At 41.5% G+C, this 25,246-nt stretch overlaps 1 protein-coding gene across 3 annotated transcripts in view; it reads right to left on the bottom strand.

Annotated features, from left to right (window-relative positions):
* LOC148015607 (uncharacterized) overlaps positions 1 to 24,905 on the bottom strand; it is a 34,211-nt gene extending 9,306 nt beyond the window's left edge. Inside the window, exons 1-4 of one of the 3 annotated variants that reach the window (XM_087665423.1) lie at positions 24,610 to 24,904; positions 24,076 to 24,156; positions 23,813 to 23,924; positions 9,507 to 9,538 (exon numbers count right to left, since the gene is read on the bottom strand). In XM_087665423.1, the coding sequence (XP_087521549.1) occupies positions 9,522 to 9,538; positions 23,813 to 23,924; positions 24,076 to 24,156; positions 24,610 to 24,768 (369 nt within the window). In that variant the 5' untranslated portion in view covers positions 24,769 to 24,904 and the 3' untranslated portion in view covers positions 9,507 to 9,521. Of the gene's footprint in view, positions 1 to 9,506; positions 9,539 to 23,812; positions 23,925 to 24,075; positions 24,157 to 24,609 lie in introns of those variants that run through there. The other 2 variants (XM_087665421.1, XM_087665422.1) reach the window with 2 other exon arrangements.
* Between the last annotated feature and the right edge of the window lie 341 nt (positions 24,906 to 25,246).

Here is a 25,246-nt window from a genome sequence, read left to right as displayed (position 1 = left end):
TCGGTGTGAACCAACTCAAGTGGTATAGATTCTCTTCGAGTAGCAACCTATGCATGGGGCTGCTTATGTTGTTTGCCCGACAAGCAGCTAGGGCATAGTGTGTGAACAAGAGAAAAATCCGAGAGTCCCTTAAAGTCCGCCAAATAGCATCAAGATTCAAATGCCCATAGTGAGCATGCCAAACCAATCCAAGCTCATGTGAAGACCACACTGAAGGGCGCTCTAAGTGTGTAGACTCCACCCTCCTACATACCTATCCAAAGATTAGCTCTTGAAAATGCATCCTCCACTATATTTGCATCCTAGGAAAAGATGACTTGGGTACCTAGCTGTGTAAGACTGTTAATAGACAAAAGGTTAAAGCCCAAATCTAGGACATAGAGGACTTTGACCAAAGAAGAATGTCAATCAGCCAACAAGGAAATGGTCCCCACTCCACACACGGAGACTAATGAGTTGTCACCAATGGTGACAAGCCTCCCTCTAGATCACAATTCTGAAGCCAATCTTGGCGATAAGTCGTATGGAAAGAGGCCCCACTATCCACGAGCCAAGGCTTCTCCTCAAAAAAAGTAAAAGCCATATCCTCCACCTCAAACAAGTGTACGAAGATAAAGTCAATGGTAGCAGATGTAGCATTCGAATCCTTGGAACCTCTCCTTAGGCTTCAAATGGAGGTATTTTTGCTAGCACTTTTCCTCAAGATGAGTGCCCTTCTCACAGTGTGGACACCTCAACTACTTCTTCCTCTTATCCTTAGAATCATCCTTCTTATCCTCCCATTTCTTGGCTTCACGATTCCCCTTCTTCTTCATGCATGCTGAACCTGCAGTAAAAGCCTTTGTGGAGCTGGATCCACTAGTCGCAACCTCTCTGAGATGCTCATCATGCTCCAAGACAAGCAGTGAAAGCTCGTCCCAAAGAAGTGTATCTTGGGTCCTCAAAGTGAGAAGGCTAGTATAGAAGACATTATACTTGGGAGATGGTAATTGAGCTAGTAGAATCATGGCCATATCCTCGAAAGATATCAACCTCCCAAGGGATGCAAGCTCATCCTACATATCCTCCAGTTTGTTGATGTGATCCTTCATAGAAGGAGAGTCATCAACACCAAGCATCCAAAGCTTCTTCTCCAAGGAGATCCTGTGGGCAAACGACTTTTGATGGTAATGAGACACAAGCTTCTTCTACACCTCTGCTGTAATTTTCAATCTGCAAATATGAACCAAGACAGCATCTTGTAAACTCATAAAGAGAAAGGATCAAGCTCAATACTTGAGCCGATCCCAGAGGATTGCACAATTGAAGACTGCACGGATCAAGAAACAAAGAGAAGTAAACTCCCAAAGGTCGAAGGTGTCAAGAATACACTAGTTGAAACCATCCAACTTGTCTTTTTTAAGCAAAGAAGAAAGCACAAGCACCTGCACAGCGCGTGCTATATAAAGCATCTTCAGGCCAATAGATTGAGCCTTATGGGAAACATAAAGGGAGGGAGGAGGAGAGGGGTGCTCCGAACAAGAAGTCTGAACAAGGGACTTTGACCTCCAATAATCTCATTGTCTCTCAAGGAAATGATGAGAGATCTTATCCTCTGAGTCAAAAAAGCCAAAGAACTAGAGATGAGATATCTTTCAAACTTGCAAACACCCAAAAAAGTTGCATTTGGCAATAAATAGCACTGAGAGAGGAGGAAATAAGCTATAGTCAAGATGTAGATGTGCCACTTGTCAGAGTGCAGCGGTGCGGAAGCGTAGGACTGAGAGAGAGAGAACGCAGAGAGAAGAGAGAGAAAGAGACAGTGGAAGATGAAGATCTGCTGTATAAAGTGTGCTGTATACAAAGATATGCAAATATGTACACGGGCGCAGTGCGCTGGACTGCGTGTCTCCACCTCGACGATGCAACCTGCTGTTCACCTCGAAGTCTGCTGCAGTCTGCACGATCTCCTGTCTGAAATCTGCGAACAAAGACGGAATCTGCGCGAGCCTCCAACCTGTAATCTGTGAGCAGAAGATTATCTAAAGACTGCTGAAAAATCGGCTATAAATAGCTAAAATCTGGGCGCCAAATAACTACATGTTGGCTGCATTAAATGCAGCCGACTGTACGGAAGTAGGTCGGACTGCCACGTGGCAGTCCGACTGGACTATGGACTGCAGTCCGACCAGGTGACTGATCTCTAACACCCCCTCTCAGAGCCTGGGCGGGGTAGAAGCCTGAGGGATCTAGCATGTCTCCGAAGTAGAGCCTGGGAAAGCGCCTTCGTAAACAAATCTGCAAGATTTTCCTCCGTCTTGCAGTACTCCATAGTGATGGTCTCATCCAGAAGCTTCTCTTTGATAAAGTGGTACTGGATCTCTATGTGCTTCGTCCGGGTATGAAAAACAAGATTCCATACCAAGGCAATGCAACTCTCATTGTCGCATTGCAGCAAAGTGGGACGAGTCTGAGGGCAGCCAAGCTCCTCCAACAATCTCCGAAGCCCCACAGCCTCACATGTGGTGGAAGACGCGGCCCGATACTCCGCCTCAGTAGACGAAAGGGCTACCGTGGGCTGCTTCTTACTACTCCATGAGATAACACCTGTACCCAAGGTAAAACAATAACCTGTAGTAGACCGCCTGTGGTCCACATCACCAGCCCAATCCGAGTCGCTCCAACCTATAAGTACAAGATCTGAACCACCTGTGCCTGCTCAATAATGAATCCCCAAATCAAATGTCCCCCTCAAATACCGAAGTATCCTCTAAGCAGCCTGCCAATGCACCGTCTGAGGTTCACTCATAAACCCCGCCAAGAGCCCAACAGCAAAACAAAGATCAACACGAGTGTTGAGGAGCCAAATCAATGATCCAATCAACTGACGATAGCGGGAAGCATCCGCCATGGGAGAAGCTGAATGGGAAGTGGCCTTCCAGTTCGGATCCATAGGAGTAGAAAGGGTCCGACAATCCTCCATCGCAAAAGAAACCAAGAGCTCCTGTACATATCTCCGCTGAGAGATGAAAATCCCCCTCTGAGACTAATAAATCTCATGGCCCAAGAAAAAATGGAGTAGACCCAAGTCTGTCATCTCGAACATCTGATGTAAAGCTGCCTTCGTCTCTTTGACCTTCTGTGCATGATCACCTGTGACAATCAAATCATCAACATACAACACAAAAAGCACACAACCAGCCTCGAAAGTGTGTACATAAAGCTACGGATTGGCCTTGGAACGCCGATATCCCAACTGTGACTGAAGGAATGAATCAATCTTCTCGTTCCATGCACGCGGAGCCTGCTTGAGGCCATACAAGGCCTTCTTCAACCTGTAGACTTTCCCATCTGAAGATCCAATGCCAGGAGGCTGCTCTACATAGATCTCCTCCTTCAAATCACCATTGAGAAAGGCCAACTTCACATCCAACTAGTAGACAGGCCATCTCCTATAGCTAGCCAAGGCAAGAACAGCTCGAATAGTCGCCATGCGAGCAGTGGGGGCAAAAGTGTCATGACAATCAATCCCTGGGCGCTGTGCAAAACCTTTAGCAACAAGGCAAGCCTTGTGCTTGTCCAAAGAACCATCGCTAAGATACTTGGTCTTGAAGACCCATTTGACACCAATCACCTTCTTATTCGGGGGGCAAGGCACGAGTGACCAAGTGTCATTCCTCTCAATAGCCTCCAACTCGGCTTCCATAGCTTTCTTCCATGGTGCGGACTGTAAAGCCTCCTTCACGGAGGTGGACTCTTGATCCTGCATAACACGGGTCATCAAACAATAGTTGGAACAAACAAGCTCCGTAGAATGTGCATGGTGCCTCTGTGATCGCCGCGGACCATCCTGCGGTCCCCACTAATCAGGGACCCCCTCGATCCCTAAATCACGGAGTGTATCACGGGCCCAACGAGGAGGAGGCCGGATCTCTCCTCGTCTCTCTCCATCAGCTGAAGACTGTGGGATATCCACTGGTGGTAACTCCTCAAGGGTGACCGATGGAACAGTAGACTCTGTATCAGAAACAAAATCAGAATCAAAAGGCGCGGGCTCCAAAGGAACTGTCACGGGAGCCCAACTCTCCCCCGGATCTCCAAGAATGGGATGCTCCTCACCCGCTGGTATGGCCGCAACCTCCACAAACCGCACATCTCGACTGGTGTACACATCCCGCTTGACGGGATCATACAATCGATAACCTTGGGACTGAGAGCTGTAGCCAACAAACACCTGTCTTCGGGAAGCTGCTTCAAATTTATCACGATGAGTCTTGGAAATGTGAACATAGGCATCATACCCAAAGACCCTAAAATAAGAAACATCGGGCTTAGTCCCAAAGTAAGCCTCAAAAGGTGTCATCCCATCAACGGCCGAAGTGGGGGATCCATTAAGGATGTGGACTGCAGTGGCCACAGCCTCGGCCCACAGAAACTGAGGTGTCTGTCGATGCTCCATCATGGTGCGCGCCATCTCGATCACACTTCGGTTCTTCCGTTCAAGAATGCCATTTTCTTGAGGAGTGTTGGTGTTAGCAAACTCCTGGTGAATACCTTTATCTACACAAAAATGAGCAAACTCATTTGAAACAAATTCACCACCCTTGTCGGATCGCAAGGTCTTCAATCTCCGACCCGATCGGTTCTCCTCAAAGAGAAGCCAATCCTTGAAGTGGGAGAAAGCTTCTGACTTCAACGCCAAGAAATAGACCCATGTCATCCTGCTATAGTTATCTACGATCAACATGAAGTACAAGCTCCCTCTCAAGGACTCATTCCTCATAGAGCCACAAAGATCTGTAGATACAAGCTCTATCAGTGAAGTAGATCGCCGCGAAGCTTTGTTAGGAATCGCATCCCTATGCTGTTTCCCACGAATGCAAGAGACGCATGGCCGTTGGCTCACCACTATGTCCGGCAACCCTCAAACAAGCTGTCCACGTGACGCCCTCCGAAGATAATCATAATTGAGGTGACCAAACCGAGCATGCCATAGCTCTGCCTGTGTCTGAGAGGTAAGAAGAAGAGTAGAGAGGGCGGTGGAAGACTTCAATTTGTAGATGTCGTTCTCCTCATATCCGGATGAGAGAACCTTTCTTGACCCACGATCAAGAACTCGCACCGAATCACTCTCAAACTCCACCAAAAGTCCAAGGAAACAAATCTTATGAACTGACAGTAGATGATACCCTAAACCTGGTACATGCAAGACCTCTAAGGTATGGGTACCACCACGTCCATCCGGAATAAGCTGCATCTCACCCCGGCCTGCAATAGACACCGAAGAGCGATCTCCAATGAGAATCTGCCCACGCGAAGGTCGCAACTGGGCAATACCATTTGATGAAGGAGTCATGTGCCAAGAGGCACCACTGTCAACGATCCACTCTCGAGTCTGGGGAGCTGTCATCGCAGCATCAGAAGCATTCGGTGTAGAGTCCTCAATGACAGCTACATGAAGAAACGCAGCTGATAAGAGTGCAGCCACCGCTCCAGAATCCTTCGTGTCCTTCTTGTTGGTGTCCTTCTTGTCTTTGTCAGGGCAATCCTTCTTCCAATGGCCGGTCTTTCCACAAATATGGCATGTGGATTCTTTGTCCTTGTCCTTGTCCTTCTTTGACTTGTTATCCCCCTTCTGCTTCTTTTGATCCTTCCCCTTCTTCTGAGAGGCTTGACCTGTCAATGCCTCCGACTTGGAAACATTCTGTCCCTTCAGTTGTTCCTCTTGGTCCAAGACCATAGGAACCAACTCTTCCCACCGAAGAGTGGACTCTCGCCCCGAAGCAATGAGGGCAGAGTAGAAAGCACCGAATTGTGGCGGCAACTGGGACAAGAGTGTGATCGCCATGTCTTCGAAGGAAATCGGCTTCCCCACATTCTGAAGCTGTCTAAGCTTGTTGATGTGCTCCCGCAACGAAGAAGACTTGATCACGGATAAGGTCCGCATCTGCACCTCCAAAGAAACCCGCTTCTAAGGGTCATCCGGTTATACATCTGATCAAGCTCCAGCCATATCTCCCGAGCCACCGTCAAGTGCTCGATCTGAGCTATCACGGCTGTAGTACAAGACAACGAAGAAGACTTGATCATGGACAAGGTCCGCATCTGCACCTCCAAAGAAACCCGCTTCATAAGGGTCATCCGGTTATACATCTGATCAAGCTCTAGCCATATCTCCCGAGCCACCGTCAAGTGCTCGATCTGAGCTATCACGGCTGTAGTACAAGACAGAAAAAGAAAGGAACGAATCCTGGCATTCACTTTGTCCCAGTGAGACTGTGCCTTGGCCAACTCCGCACGAGCATCGGAAGAGAGTTTGGACTCATCTCTCACCGAGGGCCGGTCGATCTCCTCCTGCACAAGCTCCGCCAAATCGTAGGACTCAAGGATAGCCAGTATCATTACGCGCCAAATGCGGTAATTATCGCCATCGAGCTTCTGATCTAAGGGAAGAGCCGGTAAGACAGGCACCTTCCGATCCATGATTGTTTGGAACTCCAAGTCAATCTCTGTAGACATCTTTACCTGTAATGCCTCTACAAACGCAAAAGCAGCCCCCTCTGACTGTGAAAACGCAGCCTGCTAGGGCTCTTCCGCGTCCTGAAACTTCTTCACCCATCGGAGGCGATGAAAAAGTAAAACCTGCACTTGAAAGCTGAAAACTCAAACTTCCTCCTCGTCAAACAGCAAAAAACAACAGCAAATCCACCACCTGGACTCCTTTTCCGCGCCCCCACGCTTGCTTCAGCCTTGTTTCGAGGCGCAGCCCTCCTGCTTGCCCTCAAACGCTGAAAACGCAGCCTTGTGTCGCGATGGAAACTCTTCTTCAGGTTAGTTCTGCACTCAGTCAGCCCTTCTACACTGCTCTGATACCATGTCAGAGTGCAGCGGTGCGGAAGCGTAGGACTGAGAGAGAGAGAACGCAGAGAGAAGAGAGAAAGAGACAGTGGAAGATCAAGATCTGCTGTATAAAGTGTGCTGTATACAAAGATATACAGATATGTACACGGGCACAGTGCGCTGGACTGCGTGTCTCCACCTCGACGATGCAACCTACTGTTCACCTCAAAGTCCGCTGCAGTCTGCACGATCTCCTGTCTGAAATCTGCTAACAAAGACGGAATCTGCGCAAGCCTCCAACCTATAATCTGCGAGCAGAAGAATATCTGGAGACTGCTGAAAACTCGGCTATAAATAGCCAAAATCTGGGCGCCAAATAAGTGCATGTCGGCTGCATTTAAGCCGACTGTACGGAAGCAGGTCGGACTGCCACGTGGCAGTCCGACTGGACTGTGGACTGCAGTCCGACCAGGTGACTGATCTCTAACACCACTTGCAGAGCAGATGTTGTAGCTTGTTAGAGAAGACAATCGATTGTAGAAGAAAATATGTGTTTTCAACCAGAAAGCTAATGACTGAGAAAGAAAATGTATCGCCTATAGTCAAATGACTATCGCATGGGCTAGAAAGCAGTCATCTACAGTAGAAGGTTGTCGCTCGATATGCAAAACCTGTCGCCAATAGTAGAGGAGGGTGCCAGGACAACAACCTATGTTTTGGGGGCTGGGTGGTCTCCTAGTCAAATAGATTGCACTGTGTCCGCTCTCAGGCGTGTAAGAGTATGCAACGTAAGAAGGAACTCAAAGACAAAGAGAAGAAGATAGCAAAAAGAGGAAGGAAGAAAGAAATCTGCACTGACTGAAATAAATGCTGAATACAAATAGGACTGATCAGTCCCTGCACATAGCCCAAGGCATTAGTGAGGGCACCAAATCTGGCTGAAAATGATGACGGCAGCAGCAGCACCGGAGGTGGAGTATACCTGGAGTCAGAGGAGCAGCCTCCAAAAGATGGTTTGCCCTAGCCAGCCTACTATGAATAACAGAAAATGGGCCAAACTGGCTGACCTGTCCACATAGCAAATCTGTCTGACTAACTTACTGCATATAATGCAGTCACAGGTTGTTGACGTGGCAGAAAATGTCAATAAAAAATGCCAACTGACTGGATAATGTTAGACAAGGTGGCACTTACTGGGAAATGCAGAAAATGAACCAAAAATGCACACTAAGAATTGCCAAAGCTAACATGTCTCCGTCAGACTATGGCAGAATCTCACAACTGAGCGATGACAAACTGACAACACTAAATGTGACAGCCTAACAGGACCCACAACTGCCTATGGTATAGGCACAAGGACTCTCAAACTCTACACAACTATTGGCTGAGGCACAGAAGCGTAAACCAAAGGCCCACTAGAAATTTGCCATGGAGGCAAACTGTGGTACCACATAGTCAACACCTGGGTAAGTGGGGTTAGGGACCCCACGTTGGGTGTAACCCAAAGCTGCATAAGGTGGAGGCTAAGCCTCCCCCAAAGATCCATGAGCACCACCCAAAACTGAAGATGTAGAGGTCCTAAAAGCTATGCCTATGTTTGAAAAACCCCACGATGTGGTGTGTGCAAAGACACGTGGTGTCTAATATAAAAAGGTGAATGGTGTGAATGGTAATGGTGATGCAATGAAAAAAGTGGGTGGGATAGGTGGATTTTAAAATGAGTACACATCAAATTGATTTTGATTAATAGATGAAAATTAAAATGATGATAATGATATGAAATGCATGGAAGAAAAAATAGCATACTCATTCTTACTTTAAGAAGTAAAATGCAAAGAATGAAAGGAATAAGAAGAGTCACTAATCTCTTTTTTATAGTCTCCCCTTCTTGTATTAACATACATGAGTGGATCTTCAATGGGAGCTTTACAAGAATCAATATATAGCACTCTAGCTTCATCTTGATCTTTACCAAAATGCTACAAAGGCAGTGAAGAAAGAAAATAGAAGAAACAAGGAGAGAAAGTTTTAAAGTAGGAAACATACTCCAAATCTCTTTCTCCAAGAGGAATGCCCATTCCTAATGGAGGTCTCAAGAACCTTACCATATCATCAAATTTATATGCAACATCTACTGAGAAAGAATCGGGTATATCTTCTTTACGCAACTTTTATTTAAAGGCTTTTCTTTTAAGCTCTTCAAACTTCTTGGCTCTATGAGCCATAATTAGCTATAGCTCCTCATCTCTAATGGAATAATGATGCATGTCTTCAATGTACTCACAAGGATCTTTGACCATGTTGAAACCTTGTGGAGTTAGCAATGGACACCACCCCTGCTTAGTTCTCAGTATAAGCTACTTTGGGGATTGAGTAGATATGAAAGTGTTTAATATCATCTTCCTTTCTGTAGTTCTTACTTTCGAGGTGAGCTTTCCAATCAAGAGTCCAAATTTCTTCAATGAGTACTAGCTTTGATACCATGTAAACAAATCCTCTACTACAAAAACAATCATATGACATACACACAAACTAATAAAGAAGCATAGTTAGTGTTATGGTAACACAAAGACAATGAACACAATGAATAATAATGAATAGAATCCAATGATCGATACAAAAAGCACACTATGCAGTGAAGAATACTAACCCCCAACTCCCATGCCTCTAGGATCAAGCCAAAGAGTATGAACTAGAGAGTGTCATACTCCGATGGATCCTGAAACATAGCAAGGCAGTCTCTGGATGTGTTTGGCCATAGCAAATGCAACAATAGAATACTAGATCAATATCAGATGAGCAAAATAATTAAAACTGCAAACGTTGCAATAGGAGAATGTGACAATTGATAAAACGCAGCTCTAGGAGGCAACAACCAAATTGGGCAGCACCAGAATTATGAAAATACACCAATTAGATGGTCGCTAGTTGTAGGCAACAACTGATCTATATAAAACACAAGGTTTCGTGCAATGTGCAACACCAATAAACGCAAACTTCTAGGTGTATATAGCAGCAATCTTAATAACCAGCTGTATGAAAATGACTGGAGACACCTAATAGTAGAAAACAATGGTGGACAGCTTCAACTAAGATATTCTCTATACACACACGGTATGGACAGCAAAGCTTTAGAACCTACAAGTTGCAAAAACGAGATTGTGGCTCAATGGAGGATTGCATGCCTATTTATAGAAAGTTTGGGTCCTCCCAATTAGGGTTTGTACTATACAAACACTCTCTAGGAACGCATTTCTTTTTAATTAAAATATTGAATTTATTAATTAATCGTGTTTTTGGGCTATTTTAATAAAGCCAACGCATTTTTAGCTCAACAAATATAACCTTGAATTTTTACAGAAATTAGTGTTTCTCAACTGTCGTGAGAAGTGTGACATCAAATATTAGCCATGCATAAGGCGATTGCTAGAAATCTAAGAAATTACAGTAGATCTAAGAGGGATTGCTCTCTACAACTAGGGTGACTCGCATGCAAGTGTAGAAGACCCAACTTGTGACTGCATATGCTTCAAAGGAAGGGGTAAATTTGGAGATTTTGTTGTTGGTCACTGTTTGAAAATTGAATTGCAAAATTTTCTCTCTCCTTAGCATATTCTCTCTTTGATAAATTATCAGCAAAATTAAAGAGGATAGCATAGAATTTGCTATCATAAACCCTAATTTCTTCTGAATGTAGGGTTCTCCGGTCAACTCGAGAAGAGTACCCATTAATTGGAGGTCCAAAGATCACAGCAGCTGCTGGAATTAAAGCATTTACAGCAGACCTAATAGAGATTGTACATCTACATTGTAGTTGACCAACATGCAAGTATTCTCAATGTAATTCCTACTCGAATGTGATCATGAACAAGGGGCAAATCAAAACTTGATGTTGCTGGCCATGCATGACATCCCAAAGAATTGGAATTCGTAGAGAGAGTAGTCTACATCTCAGTGTATTGCAGATTCATATTAAAACCAGCCTTCCTTCTCAGATAGGGTGGTAATACCTGATTAAGCACTTAATTACAACAATCAATAAATGAGCATAAACTGAAATGCACACTTTACCTTAATAATCTTGAACAATAGACATGCCATTGACACTAAAGCTGACGCCCCGTTCATTATTTCTTTAACTTCAATTGCTAATGGATTGAGTACAAGCTAAGATTCCACAATCTCCTTGGCTAATCCAAAAGCCCCTTGTTGTACAAACAATAAGCAAGCAATTCCAGCCAATTGCCCCTTGATTTTCACCCAAGACTAGCACAAATGGGACCCCAACTGGTAAAATGCTGCCCCAAATTCACAATGGATGAGCCAACATCTAAAATCCCAAAAAATTCCTCGAATTTCAAGTGTTGATTTCACTGTGCAATGCCCTTGACTGATGGCATGGGTCCCAAGGTGGCTGCTAAACCCCGTTGGAAACTAGGATTTACAATAGAAAATCTCTTACTGTCCACTAAATCTAGCTATGATCTTCTCCAAATGGCTCAGAAATGCTGAGATAACCTGAGAATGGACTGAAGAAGGTGAGATAAAGCCCAAATGACAAAGAACTCTGAGTTTCTTCAAGAGGAAACCCCAAAATCTACCTACTGCCTGCTCCAGCCTGCATTAAATGGAGTCGCCTACTGCCAAGCACCTCCAGAATGCTATTGTCAGCATTCAGTAGCTCTATCTCTAGCCCCTAATGGGTGAATCCCTGTTGTCGCCTGCTTCCTTGAGCCCTCAAATGGTTGTTGCCTGCAGCAAATTGCTATTTTCAGCATAATAAATGGCCCATAGCTCCTTCTCCCTTCTCACAAACAAAAAAATACATTGAATCCCTCTCCACCAGCCCAAAAAACATTTTTCTCAATTGCATAGGCATTTGTGCTAAGTGGCAACCTTCTAAACCCATTTTCAACATTATCCAACCATTAGTTTAGTTTTTAGAATTAATTAATTCTAAAAATTAATTTCAGCCCTTTGACCCTACCCAAAATTATATGTGCCCATCTATAATAAATTTGCTAGGCCATTTGCAACTTGAAGCGGTCCCCAACCTCAATTGACCCTTAAGCTGGTATTAATTAATTAATTAATGACTAGTCCCCCCTAGTCTCACTATAAACACTTAATGGCCAAACAACTCTCCTAGGGTCAAAACTAACACCACTTGACAACCAAAGCCCAGTTGGCATAACTTGTCACAACTTTTGTCTTTGACACCCACTGCATCCTCAAGATCCTTGGCTTGTTAACATGAAATAACTGCCATGTATATCACATGTGCTTTACAGTCTTGCACACTAAATCTGCTAATAATAATCCATATCCCATCATTCACTGTAGGTGTCCTAGGAAGCTCAAAAATAAAATCCATTGCAATGCTCTACCAAGGCTTGTTTGAATAGGCAAGGGCTGCAACAAACCCAACAACTTTTGCCTATGATGCTTTACCTTCTAACATATGATGCATGTCTTGATAAACTACTCTATATCATGCCTCAAAGCTGGTCAATACAAGAAATGCCGCACTACCTTGATCGTGGATCAATACCTCTATGTCTTGCATACGGACGAGCATGACTTTCATTGATCACTCTAAGCCTCAACTCCCTTCTAACACACTGTTGTCAATGCATCATCAAAAATCCATCTCTTAGCACAAAGTGCTCATACCTTTGGCCCTTGCAAGTTGATCATACATATTAGCAAATTGCTGATCATACATATAAGCAAATTCCCAATCAGCAACATACTGCTCTTTCATGGCATCCAACTCAATGTTTTAAATCAGGTTGACGACTAAAATTTGTGGCTTACGTGACAGTGCATCAACCACAACATTTTTTTTACCATCAATGTGTATAATTTGAAAATGCAACATAGAGAGAAAATCCACCCATCCCATATGACTCTAACAACTTTGTTTGCATCAGAAAGTACGTCAAAGTCTGATTGTCTATCTGCACTATGAAATCAGCCCCTAACAAGTAATGATTCCACATAGACAGTACATGAGTTAAAACCAAGAGTTTTTTCTCATAGACCTACAAATTTCTCTCTGCACCATGGAGAAGACGACTCTCATAAACCACAACTCGGCCATCCTACATTAAAATGGCCCCAAAGTTATTTCCACATGCACCACACTAAACCACAAATGACTTTCTTAGATCAAGCAACACATGCACAAGATCTAGAGTCATCTTTTCCTTTAACTTCTCAAATGCTGAAATTTTCATTGTTGTCCATCTAAATAACATACTTTTCTTGTGCAAGACATACAATGAAGATGCATTTTCAAAAAACCCGTGTACATACTTCCTGTAGTAAAAACATAAACCCAAGAAGTTGCACATCTCATGTACATTCTTCAAAGGTGGCCATGAGCATATTGCCTTAACCTTTGCACAGTCCACATGGATACCAACAACCAATACAATATGCCCTAAGAAGTGTAATGACTAGCCTATACTTACACAACTCATTAAACACTATATCCAAGTGCTCTATGCTCTACCTCATTCTTTGAATAGACAATCATACCATTAAAAAAAGTTCCCACAAATGGTCTATGTGGCCTGAAGATGCGATCCATCATCCGATTAGAAGTGCCAAGAGCATTTATAAGTCCAAAAGGCATCACAAGAAACTCATACAACCCAAAAGATGACTTGAAAGCTGTCATACGCACATCCTGCAGTCGAACGCATATCTAATGATATCTACATTTCAAATCTATACGGTTGAATACGATTGCCCCTTGCAATCTATCCATAACATCATTGATCCGAGGAATTGAGAACCGATTCTTTGTCGTGATTTTGTTCAATGCACGTACGCCATGAATCATCCTTTTTCTGCACCACAAGCACTAGAAAACAAAAAGGAGACGAGCTGAGCTGACTCGGTCCTTTTTCTAATAGCTCATTTACCTAACTTATAATCTCCTCCTACTAGGTTGCACTGACTCTATAGGGTGGCTTATTAAGTAGCTACTTCCATGAACCATCTTTTTTTTTGCACCAAAAGCATTAGAGAATAAAAAGAAGATAAGCTGGAAACATAGTTGTCAAGTATGAAAGGTACGATACCGTACGGTACGATAAAATACGGTACTAATTGGCACCTTATGATTTTATAGGGTACGGTACGATATTAGTACGAAAAAAATTAAAGTGATTTTTTAAATAACAAAAACCATAAATCATTAAATGATAGATCACCCTTGATTCGGGTAATCAATTGGCCTTCACCCGCTTTGATGGAAATGGAAAATGCCCCAAATTCAATTATTTGCTGGTCCCTCCACTTGAATAGGCTAAAAACAGCTTCGGTCTTGTTCAATCCAAGTCTTGGAGCTTCCCATTTCTAGCACAATTCTCGAGGCTGCTGCTAAACCCTAATTTCTATTGCATATTAGGATTTACAGCAGAGAAATCTGAAATTTCTCACCCTCCAAGAGTCCAAATGCTGAGATCTTCAGAGCCAGCTATAAAATGGCTAGGAGATGAGAGGGAAAGCTGTAGAGAGAAAATTCAAAGTTTTGTCACGAAGAATGACTGAAAAGTCAGTCAAATGCAGCTGTTGCCCTGCCACACAACAGCTTCTAGATGCAAGAAATGAAGAAAATCAATCATTTACAGCTGCTGCTCTGTCTCAACAGCCAGTAGATACTGCCTCCTATTGTTGATTGGTCTTCTCCTACCCTTGACAACCTTAGAAGGTCCTCCACTGGCTACAAATCAGACTATCAATCCCCCTCTCCCTCTCTCTTGCAGGCTGAATTTATAAAAATACCTTTCTCCAGCCTCTAAAGACCTTTTTCAGTCTTGGATGAGTATTTTTAACAAGTGGCAACCTTCCCAAATGGTTTTTCCAATCTTTTCCATAATTAAATATTAATTTTCAGCCTTTATATACTGAAAATTAATCTAATCATTATTTCGGTACCCTAAAAAATAATTTGACTAGCCAATAATTAAATTCGCTAGGCAACTTCCATTTCCAAGTGTCTCTATGCCATTTTTGACCATCAAATTGGTGTTAGGTACCATTAAACACCACTTCTTTAGTGTCACTGGCTGTCATGAGGACATGTATTTTTAAAACCTCACTTAACATGTGGATTAATTTTTAATCACATGGTTAAGTAAATGTTGTGCATGTGAGGTGCAACGGGGGTTAAAGTAAATTTACGAGCCTGGGACCCAAGGAAATCACGGGATATCAAAGGCAAAAGATACTATAAGTTATGCCACACAGGTACTTGGTGATATCTGGTGCCAATTGTTGGCCTAGGTCATCCATTTGGCCATAAGTATTAGTTGGTGACACTAAAGAAGTGACATTTAATGGTATCTAATACCAATCTGATGATCAAAGATGAAGTAGAGACACTTGGGAATGAAAGTTGCCTGCCAATTTAATTATTGGATAGTCAAATTATTTTTCAAGGCATCAAAATAATTATTAAGTTAATTATCAGTATTTAAAGACTGAAAATTAATATTCAATTATGGATAAAGCTAAAAAAACCATTTAGAAAGGTTGCCACTTGTTAGAAATGCCCATTAAGACTGAAAAACGTCTTTAGAGGTTGGAAAGATGCATTTTAGTGTATTCAGTTTGCAAGAGAGAGAGAGAGAGGAAATGTTGTTGGTCTGATTTGCAGCCATTGGAGGACCTTCCAAGACAGCCAAGGGCAAGAGAAGACCAATCAACAGCAAGTGACAGCATCTATAGGTTGTTGAGATAGGGCAGCAGCAGTAAATGATTGATTTTCTTCAATTTTTGCATCTACAAGCTGTTGAGATAGAACAACAGTAAATAATAGATTTCCTTCAGCTCTTCGCAAAGAAAGTCTGAATTTTCTCTCTCCTCAGCATTCTCTCTTATCTCCCAGTCTTTCTATAACGTTGCTCCGAAGATTACAGCATTGAGATTGCCAAAGGCTGAGAAATTTCAGATTTCTATGCTGTAAACTCTAATCTGCAGGAGAAATTAAGGTTTACCAATAGCCTCAAGAAGCATGCCAAAAATTAGAAGCTCTAAGACTTGGATTCAACAAGGTTGAAGCTATTTTAAGTCAAATTCAAGTGGAGAGACTAGCAAATCAATGAATTTGGGGCATTTTCCATCTCCATCAAAGCGGGTGAAGGCCAATTGACTGCCCAATCAGGGGACAAATCAAATTGAAAAATTGCTGGTCATTTTGGACAGCAAAGGGAAGTTGGAATACTGAAAGGGATTAGGAGAATCCCATTGTACATCAACTTCTTCTTCAATTAAGTTGAATAAATACTAAAAGGGACGCCAGTTTTGGGACCAACAAGATGTCCATCGTCCAAGATTGTAAGTTAATTTGCATTACTTAGTTTTGTAATAAATGTTATTATTGTAACTAAGTTGTAGCTAGGGAATTACCACCCATCCACGGAAGGAAGACTAGTTACATCTACAACAGGTCTTGTTGAAAAGAAGGAGCTAATGCAAGTGCTCGCATGGCCAGTAACTCAAGTTCTTTCTAAATTATCTCGTATTTATATGGATTTCTATCACGGGGAAGTGAAATTTTGATACTTTGCTTGTCATTTGATTAATTTAATAATCAAATGTGCAAATGTGAGGTGCACCTGTGATGTGTAAGAGAGTTATTTCACGATATTAGGCCAAGGACCCTAAGATATCAATTGGGTGCCAAGGGCAAAAGTTCTACTGAGTCATATTTGATAGGTACTAGATGATGGTACTTGGTGTCAATTTGGGCCTAGAGCAATTATTTGACCAGAATCTTCAAACTCTGATTTCTATATTACTTTATACAACCACAAATCTGGCTAGTCACCTAATTGCTAAATTCGAGACTACACCACATACTCACTTGGGGAGCTGAATATTTGGAGCTATAGCTATGACCTCGTGATAGAGTATGAAGAATCATTCCATGCAAGTAGGAAGAAGGCTGTTGGAGGCTGGGGAGAGCTCATTTCAGCTTGGTAGAAGCTGAGAGAGAGAGAGGAGAAAGGCTCCCATTGCTGCTACGGTGAATTGCAGGCCATTTCCAACCAGCTGATCACCCCTCAAGAGCTGGCAACGTGATCTGGAGGACATTTACCTGCAAGCAATACCCTAGAAGAGCTGTCAACATCAGGGCAACAGGGTTTAATGTAGGCGACAGCCAGTTTTGGACTATTTGGTAGCATGCAATAGCACCAAGGGCAATTCTAATCAGGGCAGCAGTTGTTTTGATGAGTTTCCAGCGATGAAACTTCGAATTTTTTTCTCTCATTCTTCAACCTTTCCTCAACATACTCAAGCAAGGTAGGACCAGTACGTAGATGTGGATCTTACCATATGGTATGTCTATATGGTATGTACAGTATACGTACAAATCATAAAAAACATGATCTTTTCTTTTTTAATTTGGGGCCCCAAACAAGCTGTGCCTTTCCGATTTCTTCATCATGTGGCTATTTGTGTACCTTGTGTGGGCAAATTGAGAGCCCAAGGACGAAAGCTCTAAAAGTCTCACATTGTTATGTTTTGGCTCTTTATCATGTAGACTTCCTCAATGTTAGTTTGACAGTCTCAAATTTCAGTTTTAGCTATTCAATGTTATGTATGTGTTAAATGTTTAATGCTTAAAGGTTTCAATTGTCATGGTCATAAGTAGGGAATGTATATATAATGCGATAATTGTATGTGTACCTTGTGTGGGCAAATTGAGAGCCCAAGGACGAAAGCTCTAAAAGTCTCACATTGTTATGTTTTGGCTCTTTATCATGTAGACTTCCTCAATGTTAGTTTGACAGTCTCAAATTTCAGTTTTAGCTATTCAATGTTATGTATGCGTTAAATGTTTAATGCTTAAAGGTTTCAATTGTCATGGTCATAAGTAGGGAATGTATATATAATGCGATAATTGTCTGATAATTGGTTAGCGAATCTCCAATTGATGTTCACTGTGTGTAGTAATGTCTCTCCAAGTGTTTGGCTAATATGCATAATGTACAGTGGGAAATACCCTAAAATGTCCTCTTGTTTATTATTTTTTTACAATTACAAAGGTACATAAAAATTTTATCCATATAAAACGACGTACAATACATATTTATACATATTACACGTTGTCTAAGGTGTTTTAGTCGAAAGGTGGTATCCATTGAGAATCAAAGAGAGAAGGAAGTAGAGAATAGAATATAGAAGATTAAAAAAAGAACAAGTAAGAGATTCAAATGAATCCCAAGAATGCTAAAAATCAAGTTCTCTTTAAGACATGTCCATACATCATGAATCAATCATAAAACCTTCTGCAAAGTCTGCCAAAGCCTTTACACAAGATAAAGACGAAGCTCAATGACTCAGACTTTGCATGTATTGCATGTAAACTCTACTGTACACCCAAGACAAAGAGTCCAAACAATTCAAATGTCAATAGATTTAGATGATTTCTTGGTAGGAAAAGCCCAAGTACTTCTCCCAAGAGCACTATGTATTGCCAGAACCTGAGAAGGAAAACAAAAGCCTTGTATGGGACTCCAAACACACTTCAGCCCTATGTATTCCTAGTTATTACAGCAATCAGAAGTTGATTGGTTGATGGCTACACTCAAAGACAAATGGTTCTTGGAAGTTGGATTATCTAGACAATGTCTACTACTACTCGGATGCAATCTCCAAGTATTAGATCTCCTGGACCTCCTTGTTATACCCAAAAACTCGTACTAACTATTGAGAAACCCTTCGCCCTTCACCTGCAGTTTGCATTTTTGCGTTTCTACGTTTTGCGTTTAGGGTTTGCAGCCCTAAAAAGGGGCGCCATCCTAGACTAACAGTGCCTATTTATAGGCCACTCTCTCATTCATTCCTCACGGCTAATTCATTCAATCTGTCACCTCTTCTCTCCAGCCTCTCCACTACCCTCACACCCCTTCAGGAAGACATTGCGGCTCGTGGTTCGTGGCTGTCTTCATCATCTTCCTTGTGCTACGGCACCCTTGTTCCCTTGTATCACATTCACTCCATGATTCAGATCTTCATTATTCCATTCATCAGAGTTTCTTCTCTCTTCTCTTCTCTTCTCCATATTTGCTGAGTTCACTTCGTATTCCTCACCGCAAACCCTATTGTCTCGCTGCTACGTCATCATTTGACACCAACCACTAGCTTCTACTCTATTGCTCAAACGGCAAATCTGATGGTTCTATTGGCTCTAAAAGGAAGGTAAAACCCTAGGATGCTCTAATCAGAATTCTCCTGGATTGCTCCTCCCCTCTTCCTGTCCGCAATGCTAAAAACTGCAATCACGCAAGGCATGAATTTGGGTGTCCTTCCTTTTTTTAATGAGATTTTCCAAAACTGACTGAAAAGCAACTTGCTTTATGCATGACACCCTATTCTAAAAGTTTTCTACACCTTTTTAGGATATTTACAAGAAATTATGTCCAATATATCAAAAATGAGCTAAAATTGTTCAAAAATCCCATATTTTTGAACCATCCATACTATGGACACTAATACTAATGACTAATATGACATTGACTCTCTAGATTAATAAGAAAGACAGATGATGATGCACTCCAAGGTTTTCCACACTGTGTCTGCGTAGCGACACAACAACATTGCGTATGGAACCACCTTGATCTCAACAATTCACAACCATTGGTAGTAGAATCTAGCCAAATTTGGTGGATAGTGGAGTGATTACTAGTGTAAACCCTAATTGACAATAGTAATTAGGGTTTAGCAACCACATTGGAACCCATGCTAGAGATTGAAGGCTTAGTACACTGAATCAATGTTGCAATTCAAGTAATTGCCAAGGATTTCAAAAGCCAACCCATCCCAATCAGATTTGGGGCTAGATTTGACCTGCCAATGGTCAATTGAAGGTGAAACCTTGGATGAATCAAGGGGCAATTCGACAAGAAGGCTTCCTAGTCATTTGTGATAGCAAGAGGCGTTTGGATTAGCGGAGGAGAAAATCCAATGTACTCCATCAATTTGCAGTTCAAGTTAAATAAATATTGCTAGGGAAACCAGATTTTGGGGCCAATCAGGTGTCAAATATCCAAGATTAAGTAATAAACATTTGCATTTCAGTTTATGTGAATTTATATGCTTGTTGTAATCAGAGCCATAACCACCCTTTCACCAAAGGAAGACTGGATACGTGATCTTGTTGCCAAGACACCATCAAACAATTGGAAATCAGAAGCTTTGCTTTAGTACTAAAATTATACTCAACAGAGCAATTACAAAAAGATGTCTTCATATTGTAAGATGGGATCAAGCAATGATAAGGCCTCTCACTCTGAACATTCACAAGGGGAAGAAGAAAATGCAATGCCTAATCTTAGACAAGGCACGCAACATGGACAACAAGCAGAAATACTGGTGTAGACCAAAATGCAAGGCCTTCCATGCAAAATGATACTAATGACCAATAAGAGTGAGAAGAAATTGATTATCAATTCAAGAATCGAATGAGGACACCAACTAATATCTTTGCTGAAATGGCAAAGGATCCTTTAGTTCACTTGGTTTTTGAATTCTTCCAAGAAGGACAGCAAGGTAAAAAGATGAAGTCATCTTCTAGAGCTTCGAGACAACAAGATGTACCGAAGGAAATACCTAAGCCATCTCAAGATGCTCCCAATGTTGCAAATGAGTAAAACAATTAATGCCAATGGGGCAAATATCACAACGACATGAATTTTTATTACTTTGCTTAGCATTTAATAGAAAGTTAATCAAATGTGTTAATGTGACTTGTACATATGAGGTGCAAGTTAATAATTTCATAGAGTGGAACCCAAGGCCCCATCAATTGATACCAAAGGAAAAAATTGTAATAAGTTATTTCTAACAAGTACTAGGTGATACCTGGTGCTTGATTTTCACCTAGACCAATTTATTCACCAATAATGTCAGTGGTGACATTAGAGAGACTAATTAATGCTGGTCTAAGGGCTAATAACTACTTAAAGATACTTAGATAACAAATTAGCCTAGCCAATTTAATTATTGGCTGGTGATTTTTTTAACACTGGAATAATTATTAAATTAATTTTTAAAATTAATATTCTATAAAATAGTTTTAATAAGCTAGATTATACTAAAAAATGGGATTAAAAGGCTACCACTTGGCAAAACTTGCCCATGCAAGTGGAAAAAATATTTTTGGGGCCTAGTGGAAGTCTATTCTAGTCACTGTGAGAGAGAAAAAGGCTATTATAGAGCAAGGAGATGTTGCTAATGTGATTTGCAGCCATCACGGACCAGTCCTACAACAGGTGACAGCTGTTTGGAGCCCTCCAAGTGAGCGTGACAGTAGTCCAAACGGCCTTTCTGGTGGTTCTAAGTTGTATATGGCAACTTCCATGGATGTTTAACCAGGGCAATAGTAGTTTTTTTGTCTTTCTTGCGATGAAACTCTGAATTTTCTTTCTCTACACCATTCTATCTCATTCTACAACCCTCTCTCAAGTTATCTCAACAAAATCTACCCATTTGAGTCATTAGGGGAGGAGATATTGAAAAAACTCTGTTGTAAACCCTAATTTACAGCAAAAATTAGGATTTGACAACCACCTTGGAATGCATGCTCAAAATTGAGAGCCTAAAAGTCAAGACTTGAATTCTAGCAACTAAAATTGAAGAATTTCAAGAAGATTCAAAAGAGTAGCCAAGCAATTCAAATTTGGGGTAAAAGTTGTCTCACAAGGGGCAAGGTGAAGGCCAATCCTTGAGCAAACCAAGGGGTTACTTGGTTTGAAGACTTGCTAGTTAGTTTTCACAACGAGATACTCGGATTAGTAAGGGAGATCAAAGAAACTCAATTATACACCATCCATTTGTAATAAAAGCTAAAGAAATACTATACGGGGTGCCAGTTTTGGAACCAACTGGCTGTCCAATGTCCAAGGTTAAGTGGTAAAGTGTGCATTTTCAATTTATGTGAGTTTTATACTTGTTATAATTGTTAATTAATCAGGTCATTGCCACCCTTTCCGAGGAGGAAGGGCTAGTTAGGTTCCATCGCACAATGCAATGCAAGTGAGAACAATTACAAAGATTTCAAGGGGAGATCTGTCACAGGGAACATGAAATTTTGAGATACTTTGATCTTGCTAATAACATTTGATTAAGCTACTAATCAAATATGCAAAGTTGTTAAGCACGTATTGCACATGGCAATTATTTCATAGTAACAAGCTAAGGACCTCGAGGATACCGAGAGTGTCAAAGGCAAAAGTTGTGATAAGTTATGCCATCTGGGCTTCGGTGGTCAATTGGTACCAATTGGGACCCTAGGATAATTGTTTGGCCGATAAGTGTCGATGGTGACACTAGAGACTACGTATTAATTAATTAATTAATGCCAATCTAAGGTTCAACAAAGGTTGAGGACCACTCCAGGCTGCAAATAGCCTAGCCAATTTAATTATGGATGGGCACATTTAATTTTAGGCAAGATTAAAAGGACTGAAATTAATTTTTAAATTTAATTCATGACACCAGTCTTCCTTCTCAAATAGGATGGTAATACCTGATTAAGCACTTAACTACAATAATTAATTAATAAGCATAAACTGAAATGCACACTTTATCTTAATAATCTTGGACAGTAGACATCCTATTGGCCCCAAAAACTCGCGCCTTTCGATATTTCTTTAACATTATTGGCTAATGGAATAAGTACAAACTAAGATTTCACAATCTTCTTGGCTAATACAAAAGCCTCTTACAATACCAACAATCAACAAATGAATTGGTAAACTGCCCCTTGATTTTCACCCAAGACTTACTCTAATGGCACCCCAACTAGCGAAATGCTACCCCAAATTCACAATGGATGGGCTAGCATTTGGAATCCCTAACAATTTCTTGAATTTCAAGTGCTGATTTCAATGCACAATGCCCTTCATTGATGGCACAAGTCCCAAGGTGGCTAGTAAACCCTAAAATTACTGCTGTAAATTAAGGTTTACAGCAGAATTTCTCTTGTTGCCCACCAAATCTAACTGTGATATTCTCTAAAAGGCTGAGATTTGCTAAGATAGCCTAAGAATGGGCTGGAGAAGGTAAGAGAATACCAAAGGGGAGAGAAATTCCTAATTTCCACACAAAAAAAGGCTCAATTCCGACTGTTGCTTGTACCACACTGCATTAAATGCAGTCGCCTGCTGCTAGAGCCCCAAAACCTGCTATCGTCTGCAACAAATGATGTTGCCAACAGCTCTTGATGCCACAAATGCCGTCGCTTGTAGCTCCTAGTCTCCTGGCTGTTGTCTCTTGCCTCCAATGTGGCTGAAAAATGGCCCAAAATCTGATCAGCAGCACCTTCTCTCTCCCTCTTCCAGACTGAAAACTAAATTGAATGGCTCAAACCAGGCCCGAAAACGTTTTCTCAATTTGCATGGATATTTGTGCCAAGTGGTAGCCTTCTAAACCCAATTTTCAACATAATTTCAACCCTTCTCACCCTACCCAAAATTAAATGTACCCATCAATAATTAAATTGGCTAGGCCATTTGCAACCCGCTTAGAAATTAGGGTTTACATAGCTGTCATGGGATGTGTGCATCAAAAATTCAAGCATGCATGAGGGTGTGCTGCTGTAAAACAGTGAAATAGAGTTGTCAAAGATGCACCATGTTCCTTAATTACTAAGCCAATTAGGACTCCTTGAAGATAGATGTGCATGTCGAGTAGACCTTATAGACTTTAAATATGTTTAGTAGCAAATTATGTGAGCAGTTTCTCTTTCCTAGTTTTCAAAGATGCACTGTTGCAACTAATGCATGCCATTCCTGGCCAAACTGCATGGTTCCATCTAACCATAATGCCCTTCTAAAGGAACCAAGCATGTGCCAAAAGAAAATAGCTAATTTTCCACATTTCTAGATGCAGCAGGAAATACTAACGAGATACAGCATGTTAAGTGATGCCTAACAAGGGAAAGGAAGTCTAGCTAACGCTGAAAATATACCAGGTCTACCAAATGGAGCGGGTGGCACTTGTTGTATGTGTGTAATACTGGCAGGTTGTGACTGAACTTGGACAATCGCCATTTCTGCCTGCATTAGCGCTTCCAGCTCATTCTGTACATCATTAAGCAGACAAATAATCATCATTCATGCTGAATTAAACTTACATTTGAATACTTCTATATAACGAAACAACAAGCGCATGTCATCTCTAAAACCTTCAAAAGTAATCCATAACATGAAGGGCTGTGGGGTTTCAGGAAACCTTTATATAGATCATGATATCAAAAACTGTAGGGTTATGCCCGACTTGATGTTGCCTTTGGATCCACTCAAACACTCTTTCCTGCTCCAATATATCAGCAAGATCAGTATGTTAGATAGTTGAATGATATCATGCAACTTCTGAATTTTCTGCCAGATTAGATGGCTTAATCGGAAGTGCTATCAATGCTAAAAGCCGAAATCCAAGGAAAAATGGCATTTATATTGGCAATGGTTTCGTTTCTACAAGTGAGGAGCAAGTGCATGCTAAAATATTGCTTCTTCTTAACAGCCAGTAATGAAAGATAGAGAGCTTTCTTTATTTCCTTTCTAGAAGTGAGGAAGCAAGTGCATGCAAAAGTATTGCTTCTTCTTACAAAAACATTGTCGAACAGGTAGTAATGAAAGACAGAGAGCTTCCTCGATTGGGACAGATGGGGAAAGACATGAGAGATAAGGGCCTGTGTTTTGACAGGTACGATTGATGCCAAAAAACGCAGATCACCACTCAGGCAAGATTGAGGGAAACCTTTACCAGCGCAACTCGTTGGCCTGATTGAAAAGCGACCTTGTTAAACTGCTGAGCTTGGGTATACAACTGGGAGATGGCATTGGCAGCATGGCAGAAGGACGTGTAAAGGCTTCTATCAACATCCTCCAGGTGAGATGAATCTGATCTTTTCCTCTTAGCCATGGCCTCCCTTTGGATGCGAGTATTAGCGGCAGCCACAAAGAAAGCCTTTCCCTTCTCTGTGGAAGGCTTCGAATATCAAAAACCACCAATAAGCTCTTCCAATGCAGGACTTCAGTATGTTTCTCCAAATGGTTAAAAACGAAATTTCTTACGGAACAATGGAGAAAGAAGATACCTCTTTGTGGGAGCCACACTACTAATGCTGGATTGAGAGTGCCATTAATGCTCGGTTTGTCTCCTAGGAGCTTTATAATGACAAGCCTCAAGATATGCAACATGCCTTATCCATTAGAACTTCCATGCACTCATTAATCATAGACATACAAGATGTCTTAATCCAAGATGTGTGTTAATTCAAGTTGTAGTGGTGTCAAGCTAAACAAGGTGACATATCAAAGGCATGTCTCCATGGCAAAAGTCTAAGAAAGAAATGATCACGAAGCCAAGAGTCTAAGTAAGCATTGCAAGCTAGTTTTTT

Source organism: Lygodium microphyllum, chromosome 24 (assembly GCF_053477565.2).
Source record: "Lygodium microphyllum isolate KBCC chromosome 24, Lygodium_microphyllum_v1.1.10, whole genome shotgun sequence".
Classification (NCBI taxonomy): Eukaryota; Viridiplantae; Streptophyta; class Polypodiopsida; order Schizaeales; family Lygodiaceae; genus Lygodium; species Lygodium microphyllum.
This window is presented reverse-complemented; position numbering and strand designations above follow the sequence as displayed.